This window comes from Cotesia glomerata, linkage group LG3 (assembly GCF_020080835.1).
Source record: "Cotesia glomerata isolate CgM1 linkage group LG3, MPM_Cglom_v2.3, whole genome shotgun sequence".
NCBI classification, from domain to species: domain Eukaryota; kingdom Metazoa; phylum Arthropoda; class Insecta; order Hymenoptera; family Braconidae; genus Cotesia; species Cotesia glomerata.
This window is the reverse complement of record NC_058160.1, coordinates 9,997,682-10,010,508: the sequence shown is the minus strand read 5'-3', so window position 1 is coordinate 10,010,508 and position 12,827 is coordinate 9,997,682. Positions and strand designations below refer to the sequence as shown.

The 12,827-nt window shown below is 30.5% G+C and overlaps 2 protein-coding genes across 3 annotated transcripts; both read left to right on the top strand.

Moving 5' to 3' along the window:
• The first annotated feature begins 1,418 nt into the window (after positions 1-1,418).
• LOC123261244 lies at positions 1,419-5,022 on the top strand. The gene is made up of 4 exons (XM_044722798.1): positions 1,419-1,866; positions 2,003-2,199; positions 4,563-4,673; positions 4,759-5,022. The coding sequence occupies exons 1-4, from the start codon at positions 1,678-1,680 to the stop codon at positions 4,877-4,879; spliced, it is 618 nt and encodes a 205-aa protein (XP_044578733.1). The 5' UTR covers positions 1,419-1,677; the 3' UTR covers positions 4,880-5,022.
• Positions 5,023-5,856: 834 nt separating this feature from the next.
• Positions 5,857-11,162, top strand: LOC123260963. Of its 2 annotated transcripts, none has more exons than XM_044722375.1 (5): positions 5,857-6,058; positions 7,214-7,450; positions 8,415-8,830; positions 10,174-10,284; positions 10,840-11,162. In XM_044722375.1, the coding sequence occupies exons 2-5, from the start codon at positions 7,307-7,309 to the stop codon at positions 11,099-11,101; spliced, it is 933 nt and encodes a 310-aa protein (XP_044578310.1). In that variant the 5' UTR covers positions 5,857-6,058; positions 7,214-7,306; the 3' UTR covers positions 11,102-11,162. The 2 variants fall into 2 exon arrangements, with proteins under 2 accessions (XP_044578310.1, XP_044578309.1); XM_044722374.1 differs by having other exon boundaries at positions 5,876-6,058; positions 7,198-7,450.
• Positions 11,163-12,827: the final 1,665 nt, after the last annotated feature.

Below are 12,827 nucleotides of genomic sequence, written 5' to 3'. Positions count from 1 at the left end.
AAAATTCTGCTAAAAGTTGATTTTTTGGTTGACTTTCTTTATTTTGTAGCGCATTTATTTGTCAGATTAAAAGTGATGAGAAAAAATTAACTGATGAAAAATGATATTATTTTATCACGAGCTTTTATGGATTTTATATTTTTAGATATATTCAATACATTGTTTTGTGATTAGATTATTTTTTTCCCCCGTGGCTTTTCAGATTGTGATTTATGATAAAAGAAGAGTCTCACTGATAAAAACATTTTTTTCTCCGGGATTTCCAATAAAGTTATGTTTTTATTTCCTGATAAAAAATTATTTTATCAACTTTCAGGATATGAAAAAGTGTAATAATGAAAATTTGATAGAAAAATTTTTTTTCGATGATTGCAGAATAATAATAACTAGCAACCTTGCAGTCACTATGTGACTGCCGTGACTTGTGAGCTATAAATAAATAAAATTTTGCTTTATTAAATAATGACTTTTGTTAAATTGCACTGTACTTTTTTTAACTATTCACGTTTTTAAATATATAATTTCATCCCGATGTTACACTCATTAAGAGCTTTCATTTGATTACCCACATACATTGTGATATATTTTTCATATATTCATATATATAATATATACAGAGTGTCCCAGAAGTAACGGACGCCATTGTAGCATCTGATAAACAAAATAATTCTGAGACGAAAAGTCCTTAGCCATTTTTTAATCAGACGCATAGATAATTAATTATTAATTAAAATAACGTCCTTTTATGCGTTAGAGAGAGAGAACTAGTGTCAAGTCAAGTGCGTTCCAACGAAGACGCTTGCACGTGTGAATGTGTAAGTAAATATGTGTGACTACGTTAGCTAGTTAGTCATACAGTTAGTTGTGTCTTTGTTTGGCACATACTTTACTGGACACTGGCGCTCTCTCTCTCTAACAAATAAAGAGACGTTATTTTTAATTAATAATTAATTATCTATGCGGTTAATTGAAAAATGGCTAAGGACTTTTCGTCTCAGAATTATTGTTTTCATCAGATGCTACAATGGCGTCCGTGACTTTTGGGACGCCCTGTATAGAATATATGAAAAATTGATGTGGGTACTCAAATGAAAGGTCTCGATGAGTGTAACATCGAGGTGAGCTTATATCTTTAAAAATTTCAATAGTTGACAAGATACAAGGTCATTTCTTAATTATGTATCTAGAGATAGAGCATTTTCGAATGCAGCTTATATACTTATCATAATAAATCAAATATCGGTGAGAATGAAATGAAACCTTGAAAAGGCACAAATTCAAGTCAAGATCTTTGCAATGACACTAAATTTCATTTTAAAAAACCGATTTTATCATATGACTATCCTGAAAACAAAATTTTTCTCATTCTCTTAATAATATAGATTTTGATAAAAAAAAACTAGACGGATATAACACTTGACTTGCGTTAGTACTGATGATGTGTCTGGAACTCCGATAACTCTTACGTCAAACAATCTGTCAGCTCTGGCTCTGGTTCTGGTTCTGGTAGTAACGGGTGTCGAACGAGTTTTCATATCCACCAAAAGACTCTTTCATACTTTCATCTGAGTAACTTCTCTTGAATTCAGCAGTTGTTTTACCTTCTTCAGAGTATTATCGAGCCAAGACTCGAAAAAAAAGTTTAGATTTTATTTTTTCACGTAGAAATAGCTTGTCATGAGAGTTAAACATTCGTTCCTCATCATCCAAAGTGTTCTTGAGATTCTGCAGTTGACTCTTGCTAACTCAGAGTGTCCTCTGGATACTATGACACCTGGAACTAGAACTGGAACTGAACCTAACTTTACTAAACTACTACATCGCAAAAGACGACACCTGGTGTTTCCCAAGAGCACCACATTCGTGGTAAGCTAAATCACACTAAATCTTTATCTACCGCTAAAACCAAACTATCATTATACTTACAACCTCACATTAATTACACCCATCAGCTTTATTATTACTCTCATTAGAGCTAACATTATATACCTTCAACTTCTAGATCACCGTAATAGGACTGAAATCAATCCAAGTCAAAGAGCCGACCAATTGGAATCTTGATCTCGAGTTTGACATAATCTGGCCCATCCCTTCCGATGAAATTTCCTCTGAGAAAAAAATAATCCGAAAAAAATCAAACCACAAGCTACGTCGACACAAACGAGATTTTTACAACACTTTTGAACTAGCTCTCCAAAGGTAATTTTATTATTAATTATTTTTCCCAAGAGCTTTTTATTTTAAACAAAATTTCTCGAGGATAATTAATAACACAGTCATTGATTAATTATGAATTATAGTGGTAATTAAATAAAAAGGTCTTGGCAAGCATCAACACTATAAAATTAGTATTACTACACGGAGAAAATTTTATAGTAGAGTTTACTATCTAGTTATGGTAAAATCTATCAACTGAATTCGATAGTAGTAAATATTATTTAAATAATTATGTAAACCATCTGAATTGTAGTAGTTACCATCCTGATGGTAACTACTACTATTATTATGGTAATCAGTAATAATAGCTATTATATTTTAACTAGTTACTACTATTATCAAAATCGTAATTCCTAATATAACCTAATGGTTACAGTTACCATCAGTAATAATAATAGCTACTATCTAAGCTAGTAAAAAATATTTAAAAAATTAAAAATTTGCGTTAGTGTGGATGCATTTCTGAATGAACTAAAAGCAGTTGTAGCGCAGTGTAGTACACAAAAAATCGGGATTAAATTCGGATTGAATGTATATTTAAATTTTTATTTGTCTAAAACAAGTTTCAACGCCAAATTTTTCAAAAAAAATTTGAAATTCCCAAAGAAATCAAAATTTTCAATAAAATTCAAATTTCAAAAAAAAATTTTAATCTTACAAAAAATTTTTAAAAAACATAATTTTCAAAAAATCTAAGATTTAAAAAAAAATTTTGAATACAAAAAAGCTTTAAACTAATTATTAATCATAATTATCTATTTATTTAAATTAAAATTTTCCCTGTAACAATTTCAATTAAAGAGAGCATACTCTTTGCTCCAGTTGATGGTATCGTATTTTGAAATGCACCGAATCAGCTTGACTACATGTAATTTTTCTTCTGCATTGAATTAAATGATATTCTTAAAGCTAGCAGATGAAATAAACTCATTGACCTGTTTAAGGTATACATTCTGTTGAAGAAATTCAATGCACAAATTATCAAAACTAGCAACCTGCAGTCCCTATGTAACTGCCAAGAATTGCGAACTATAATAAATAAAATTTTGCTTAATTGTATAATGATTTTCGTTAAAGTGTACTTTACTTTCTTAACTATTGACATTTTTAAAGATATAAGCTCATTCCGATGTTACACTTATCAAGAGCTTTTATTTGAGTACCCACATGAATTTTTATATATTTTTCATATATACATATATATAATATATATATATAAATTTATGAAAAATTGATATGGGTACTCAAATGAAAGGTCTCAATGAGTATAATGTCGGAGTGAGCTTATATCTGTAAAAATGTCAATAATTCACAAGATATAAGGTCATTTATTAATTATGAATTTAGAGATAGAATATTTTCTGTTAATGATATTCTCTTAATAATATAGATGATAGGATTACAATTAATTCAATTATAATGGAACCATCAAATGATGTTTCATTATTTTATCTTGTGAAAAAATATTAATAATTGATAATAATAAAACTTTTTTAGTAACCCAAATCTTGGATGATTGCTATTTTGATAATCATAGTCAACCATTCAAAATAATCAATAACAGCTCTAATATTTGGAAATTTTTATCATATATGGATTTAAACGATTGTGTTATTATTTGTTTTAATATTTTAAAGGAAAAAATGTTCATAACTAAAATATGGATGCAAATAAAGAATTAAATTAAATAAATTTATATTATTTTTTCTTTCAGAATTTTTACAATCTAAGATGGTTACAGATACCATCTTCGATTATAGCAGTTATAATTTTTAATAATTACAATTATCATTTTCGATAGTAATCGTTAACATTATTAATAGTAACTAGTACAATTATCAATGATAACACCTATTATTTTGGGACTAATTAATTTTATTACCATTCCAGATAGTAGGAGTTAATATTTTCGTATAGTAAATACTATTATTAATTTTTCTCCGTGTACTATCGAAATTTATCTATCGTGTAAACCAAAGTATTTAACAATAATGTCACAATTTATGTGGAGATATATATTGTAAAATTGGGAAAATGTGCTGGGAATTGTATAGGATTTAACGAATTTACTCTGGTTTATCAATTGAAACAAAGCAAGAAGTTTATTACATGATTGTTCGGTGCGGAAATTTTACATCAAAGGGAAAATAAACCTGTCAGAGTGAAATTCATAGCCAAAAGAATGATAAAACTCAATTAACAGAAATATTTATTTTTACCCGTAGTTTTATCTGTTATATAGTAACAGCTCAGAGGAAAAAGTTAAATAATGTTGACGTTAATAAGTATCCAAAAAAGATATTTATATAAATGGAGATATAAATCATAGTGACCTTTTTTTACAGACTCGGGTTCCCTGGCAAGAATTGCATACTGAGGACAATATGTGAATCGAAAATTTTCTTACAACCACCCGGGATTTCATTCCTGGATGATTTATTGCGTGTCATATTGAGGTAATACATATATATGTATTCTTAGTTTACGTCAGATATCGGAGACAATCGATAGTATTTTTTTTTCTTCAACTTCTCTTTCCAGCCACGAAGAAGATGAAGAAAATCCAGATTTATATGACATTGCGTATCAATCAATGAATGACTGTCATAAAGCGTATCAGTGTCCGATATCTTTATTGGAGTTGTTAGTGAATAATTTTTAGGAATAATGATGCTGAATTTTCGGAATAAAATATCAATATGTACAGAGTAATAAATAATAAGTGATGGGAGAAAAATAATAGTTGAAGTTGAAAGGTATTGTATTCTCAGTGGAGTAAAAAAAATAAAAAGAGTTTTAAAATTGGGTCGAGGTTTTAGTCACATGGGATTTACGGTTAACCACCGGCCAGGACAATAGGGAAATGGTAACATCGCGCTCGCGGTTCCAGGGTACTCCCTCATGACCACGACTCTTGGCAAGAATAATACAAAAGACGTTTTCTTCACTTGAATTACTTTAAATTAGTTTTTTTCTCTTTTTTTTATGGACATATAACTACCAGTAAATAGCATTGGCACTCCCGAGTTTCAGTACAACCGACTGAATTATGCTAATAGTGGAAATAAAGTTGTCATCGATACAATTGGATTATAAAACGGAAATAAAGTCCACGCCCTAGCTGGAATTTACGAGTAGAAAAATAATCATAGAGTTTCGGTATTTTATCACCACCAGGGTTATTATTTTATTTTTTGACCTTAAATAATTTTTAGAGCGTCTTAAATATCCTCACGGTTCACCAGTTGAATTGATACCGGCTTACCCTCACCACCGCCGCTCTACGGCTACCGTACGAGGCTGATTGGTTAACATTAGCCAATAGAGTCGTGTCAACTGTTCAAGGTGGGGGTAATTGTGTATGGCGCCCATGAAAGGTGTAACGTGGTGGTTTAATAATTCCTGACTTACCAAGTCGTTGGGATTAATTTAATAGTAATGGAGAGAAGCAGAATTTATTAAATATTTCTTTTTTTCTAGTCCAGTTGTAATTACTCGGGCAATTTGAGTTTAAATTAAAATTAATGGGTTATTACGACAAGAGGATAGTATTTTGAAATCCAAATTTAGCCATTTAATATTTAAGTGAACATACAAGATCTCGCGAAGAGTTAATTGTTTAGCAAATAACTGAGAATATGACGTGTAGGAGCGTTGCGTGAACAAGTGGTGACTGGAGTAGAGAAATACCACAGATAGATGTTAATGTGTCGTGTGTTGAACATTAACCACAACGTACTTGTTTTATCACGCTGTTATATTCTCGAGGTAAAAAAAAAATAAACAATAACTAAAACACGTAATTTTTAAACTCGGCAATATTAATTTTTACACGTTACAGGTAAGTCCCTCATATCTCTATTGTTTAATTTATTATATAAATTTAATTTAAAGCGTAAACTTCTCCGTGTTTTATTTCTCTATGCATATTCATTTTAAATATTTAACTATTCTATCATTATTTTTTTTTTTTTTTTTTTTTATTATACACTTTATGCATAAAAATATATGTATATATATATAAAGCTATAAAAATATTAATTAATATAGTTATCATCCCGTGAACGATTAATTTTATTAATTTTCTTTTCATAACTATTTTATTAAACCCCTAAAGTTTTCGAATAAAAAGTTATAACTTTTATGTAAATTATAATTGATGCAATTAAAAATTTTTTAACAGCTTTAAAGATTGGATAAATCAAATTATTAAAAAAAGCTTTTCTGTTTCTTATTAAAAATTATTATTAAAACTTTTTCATTGAAAAATTAAACTCTTACATTAGCTGAAATTATTTTAATACCAAAAAATAAAATAATGTCGCTTTAAGGAATGTAGTTATTAAAAAAAGCTTAAATTAGGAAAAGAGGATGAAAGAAAATAAAGTTTGTCTAGATTGCCGAGATAGTTGTAGAGAGTTGACCTCCACTCCGGACATTAAAGAGTGGAGTATCGTTGTAGTCATGTCTATCGATCATTTTCTCGCCAGTTTCACTCTACCAACTAACAATTTCCTGTTTCCTAAAGAGCTTACCGAAGTGAGTTACGAGATATTTCCAGGCTCGCGCCCCTTCTCCACCCCTCCGAGGGATCGATCTTCCGTCTACCGCAGGAAGTTCCATCTACTGTGATGCGGGCGTACGCCGCACGCCGTACGGCACACTGAAATATACTTTACTTTACTCATTCATTCTGGACTCTTATTATTATGCCACGGGACACTAATACAATGGCTCCCATCAATTTTAATCCCGTTTCACTTATTTTATCGCTTCTTTTAAATAATAAACTATAAATACATCAACGTAACAACAATGTACAGAGCAACATCCATCTCAGTATACTCTGCAAATATTACATTTATTACTCAACCCATTCTTTACTTTCCGACCAAAGGAATACAAAAGTTTTAATGGATTATCATTTTTTTGTTTCACCCTCTCGGTCTGCTGCGATGTAATGTCTTTTGTAATAATAAGTGCAACGTTTTTTAAGAGAGCTTTCTCTGCTGGTGGATCAGAAAAAAGGAAGAAAGGACGTAATTTAACAGGACAAAAAAAGAATTAAAGATATAAAACGGAGACAGGGATGTGGAAGGGCCACCGGGGATTGACGCTATATATCCTGGTGTTGTATATCCTTCTGTATACAATGAGTCCGGCGGACACCGACGAGAGATCTCTGTCCAGAAGAAAACGTTACGTAGTTTTTCCGGAAGGCTCGAGCTTCTCCGTAAGTGATTTTATTTTCTTCCGCTATACGACCAATTGTGATTAGTTCAGGTCACGTCAAACCGTTGTCCCACTCAATCAATTATATTCCGTCTCTCATCTCTGTCTTTATACTTTTTCCTTATCTCCGATGAACTGCACTCTAATTTTTTGTTAATGATTTATTAAATTAAAATAAAATAATTTTTTGCATAGAAGGATTTGGTTCTATTTAATAAGACTTATTAATAGTTACTAAATTATTTATTAAAGCCCATTTATTTCCATCAAATAAATATTTAGTAGTATTTAATAAATTATTTATTGCTACTTAATAAATCGTTTATTGGTATTAAAGAAATTAATTTTTTAACTAATTTTAGCGTATAATCTAAATTTTTTACTCAAAATAAATCAAAATAATTAAAATAAATAATTTTAAGTAAAAATATAAGGTATTGTAAAGAAAATAATCTCATTAAATTATTATTTTTTATTTGAGACATTTATAAAATTAAACAAGTTTTTAACATATCAATAATAGACAAATTGAAAAATTTAAACTAAACTCCACTGAAAAATGACACAAGCCATTTAAGAGTATGTGTGTTTTCAAAGGTTTGATAAATCTCCCAAAATCGAGCTGAATAAAATAATTTAAGTCAGTGAATAGGTTATGTATCACATTGGAGTTAAAGCAGAGCCATCTACCGACAATACTTACCAAAGAAATATTAAGTAACTACTTCTAAATATTATTTGGTGGAAACAAATATTTATTTTGATATAATAAGGCTTTGTTTATATTAATATAATTTATTTAGAATAAAAAATATTTTATTAAACTGTAAAAAATAATATTGATGGGTAAGAAATATTTTATTCTCCCAAATAAATGACTAAAAATTTTGCTACTAAATCAGTTTAATATTCTGTACTAAATCCTTACTTTTGGAAATATTATTGTTGTTGTTTTCGTTGGATAGATTGCACTGTGCATGACGATCCACACACTGACGCCCGACAATATATTTACCGAGGGTTTGAATTGGGGAATATCTTACGATCTTCCAAACGAAAGCAAACCGTCATTGGATCCGTTGCTGGAAATTCGCCGTCAGGATCGTCGACCGGGTGATTCAATAAAGCACCGTCATCCTGCGTTGCTCGAGACAGATCAATGGATTCTCAATGGAAATTCTGATTCGATTCGCTACGGAAATCCGAATAAGGGAACTTACGGCAACAATGCAGTTGACAATTTTAAAAAGAACTATAAAAATAAAGAACCCATCGGCAAGAGCAAGATCGGGAAGATCCACTATCGGAAATCGGATTACGACTACTTTAAACGACGACATCGGCGGGAACTTTATAACAAACTCGAGGTCATTATAGACGCGTGAGTATTTTTTTACCGTTTAATTATAAAGTTAACATTGGAGAAACTTCTGTTAAGTATCGATTCCGATGCACACCGCTCTAATATCCTGTTAAGAAACATTCAGATCCTATAAATATATGTATATATTCCTTAGCTGATAATATTTTTATAGTATAAGGATATTTAAATTCAAAGGAATGCTATTAGTCTTGATCATCCTGAAACTCAGAATATTCAATAGCAGATCCATCTCAATATTTTATAAATATTCATGAAAAGTAAATAAAATATTATTCAATCTTATCTCAATAAATATCTCTCGTCATTAGAAATGTCCTGCGGTTTCGTATTTATTTTTGTTTTTATTGAAAATTTTTTTGCATTGCCAGCATCTTTGGTTCATCAAAAGAACTGAGATACCGGCCAAATTACGTGCCAGTACCTGTCGAATTCTAACTTTATAACCGAGCAAGTTAGTAAGTGGATGAGGTTAAAAAATAAAAATAAAAAATATTTTTTTTTTCATTTATTAAAAATATTGCTTGACCTCAATCTCTTTTAATTCATTCTTTAAAAATATAAAAAAAATTTACAAGATTTAAAATGAACAAACAATTAACCTGGAATGAATTTAAAATAAAAAAATATTTTGTCTTTGAGTCTTGCGTCCAAAAATTTAATATATTAGAAAATTTTTTCTGGAAAAACACTATCAAAATTTATTTGAATATTATAAAAATATCGTTTAAAGTTTTAACAAATAAAGTGGAAATAAAAATTCTAAACTTTTAAATGATCCACTTGTTTGTTTGTTTGTTATATTAAAACTCATTTTAAATGTTTCTCAATAGTTTTATTTTTTTATTGCTATTACTACAAAACTATTTTTATTATTATTATTTTTATTTCTATTTTATATTTTTAACCGTCTAACCACATTGACAATGGAAAGAACCAGCGGTCGGATGTCATTCCCGTTGTCCGGGTAATTGAAACGCGCATGAAAATAGAATAAAAAAAGTCGATAAACGCTCGTCTCGGTCGCTTCGCGACCAACGTTAAAAGGAAGATGGACGACAAGCTTGAAAAAAAAGATCCGGCTAAACGTTAAAAAAAAAAAAATCCATTACTAAACAATGCAGTTAATGCCTTTTAATTAATCCGAAACGTCTTCGAGATCCATTTTATTTTTATCCCGGAAAACAGAGAAGAACTTAACAAGAGAAAATTGTTGTTATCCAGCTGAGCATTTACAGTATTGATTAATTTATTTTTAGAATAAAAAAATATTTTTGAATTTTTCCAAAAATATCTTTCAATTTAAAGTTACAATATTTTTAAAATTTTTATTTCAATTACAGAATGGGTTACAATGGGCGTACTTGCATCCTTCGAGCCTTGTGTGAAGCTGCTCAGACTTTGATGCCTAAGGGGAATACTCTGCTGGAGGAAATGATGAGGATAGTTTTCTCGTAAGAATTTCTCTTTAGTTATTCCCATAAAGATAAATGACATTGAGAAGGTTAGCCGCCAAAGGGTTCGGGTTAGAGTTAGGGTTTTCCTCTTTGAGAGGTAAAAGAAGATAAAATGCTACAATGTTACTCAATAGACAGACAGACAGAGAACATTACGACCAAGAGAGAGATCCACAGTATCAATATAGTTAGTACACCAGGGAGTTAGTACACCAAATAACGATTCAATCGGGAAAATATTCTCCGGGGAACAGCCAGCTTTTTACTGCTTAAGACTAAGTCGAGCGTCGAGGAGTTAAAAATGGCTGCCATTTGGAAACTCGGTTGTTTATGGCGCCAAGGCGTTGCCAATCTCGATCGATTTTCGGTGTAATCGTCCGGTGGATTAAGTTCTTAATTTCTGAGTGAGATCTGAGATTTACAATAGAGAATACTACAGAGGGTTGTTTATTTACTGTTCAGAAATTTAGCTCCGAGATTTGGAATTGTTTGATGGAAGACGAGTAAGAGTAACTAGAAGGGGAAGGTTATTGAAGCTATTCTGAATTGCAGGATGCCTTTGAAACGAGCGGTCTTGTCTCATGAACCCAAAGAACATCACATATACACGGAAGCACACCGAGCTGGGTTTGAGGGCGCCAGTTGCGAGTCCAGGTTCTCAGGATGCTCATTTTCACTGATAGACATGGCCTGGGGCAAATACAACTCCAAGTACCACGAATACAACACCGACACTGAATCTAATAGTCTTAATGTTCATCAAGCTACGGACAATCCTGTTGGAAACTCTTTGATGATATATAACATGAAATAATAATAATCTATATTATTAAGAGAATAAGCAAAATTTTGTGGCCAGTGTATTTATATGATAAAATGGGTTTTTATGGTTAAATTTGGTATTATTGAAAAAGTCTTGACTATGGAATTTGCATATTTTTTCATGCTTATGATATATTCAACCAATCACATCACGAATAAATTGGTTTCATATATATTTCATCTCTATTTTAATATTAAGATTTATATATACGTATATATCAAAATGTATGTGGGTACTCAAATGAAAGCTTTTGATGAGTGTAACATCGGGATGAGCTTATATCTTTTAAAACGTCAATAGTTAAAAAAATACAGTGCAATTTAACAAAAGTCATTATTTAATAATGCGAAATTTCATTTATTTATAGTTCACAAGTCACGGCAGTCATCTAGTGACTGCAAGGTTGCTAGTAATAATACACGGAAAAAAAAATTTCGTTCTGGGAACTAAATTGTAAAGTTATCATAACTATACACAGTTTACTGTTTGTTATAGAGTTACAGTAAGAAAATTTTATTTAGGTCTGATAACTCAATGTTGTTGAGCTCTCAGAGCTCAACGGGATTGTTCTGAGAGACAAACGGTATAGTTGGGAGCGCTCTACGTTGCGCAGTAGTGGTTGCAATAGTGCGCTGACATAGTGCGCTGACATAGTGGCACATAGTGGTTGCATAGTGGCTGCAATAGTGCGCTGATATATTTCATAACCTTCTATAATGACAAACATAATTATTTTGTTATTTATCCATATTATTAAAAATATATGAGGACAATTAAGTTTCCAGTTTATTTATTTAGGGAAATAGGTATTTTTTTTTGTCAAATTGAATTTCGTTAGAACGGTTTTGTATTTATAGTTATTCAATTGTGATAATTTTTATTTGTAATATAAGTTTTATTATTATTTTATTTCTATTATAATACTTTTCTTATTTGTCATATATAATTATTATTTGCTATATAAATTTGTTCTGCTGCATTTATTTATTAAATTATCAATATTAAATCGTTATAGATTTGTTAAAATTTGTTATAGTCTTAGAACGATCTTGTAGAGTTGTGAGAGGTAAATAACGTTGGGCTCTCAAAGCTCAACGACATAGAGTTATAGGAGCCAAACAGTATTGTTACCATAAGAATTCGTTAACCTACGCTGAGAAAAAAAATTAGGAAAACAGTTGACACTGAAGGCCATCCCTGCAACTTTTCGTACCTAAGCGCTTAAAATTGCTTGGTCTTCGAGCTCAAAAATACAGCTTATGTGTTATTTTGAGCTCTCTGAGCTCAAAGAGATAGCTCTCCTATGCTTTTGAGCTTTTCGAGCTCAAAAATCTTATCAAAGTTCGATAAAACACGATTTTTTAAATTTTCAAACTGCTATAAATTTTGAATGAATTAACCGATTTGCACGCGGTTAACGGCAATCGATGTAGTTTTTTGAGCTCTATAAATAATTCTGAACAAAAAAATTGATCTGATAAAAAATTTCGGAGTTATTACAAAAAAACACTTTTTTCGATTTTTTTCGACTACGATATCTCACGAACGCATCAACCGATTCTGAAGCTCTTGGTAAAGGTGGCGATCGATACGAGTTTTCAAGGTTAAGAGCTGATTAGTTTTTGAGGTCGATCGGTTCAGCCAATTCGGAGATATTTAAAAAAAATGAAAAAAAAAAACAACTTTTTTTTTCACTTTTTTTGCGATTTCTCGAAAT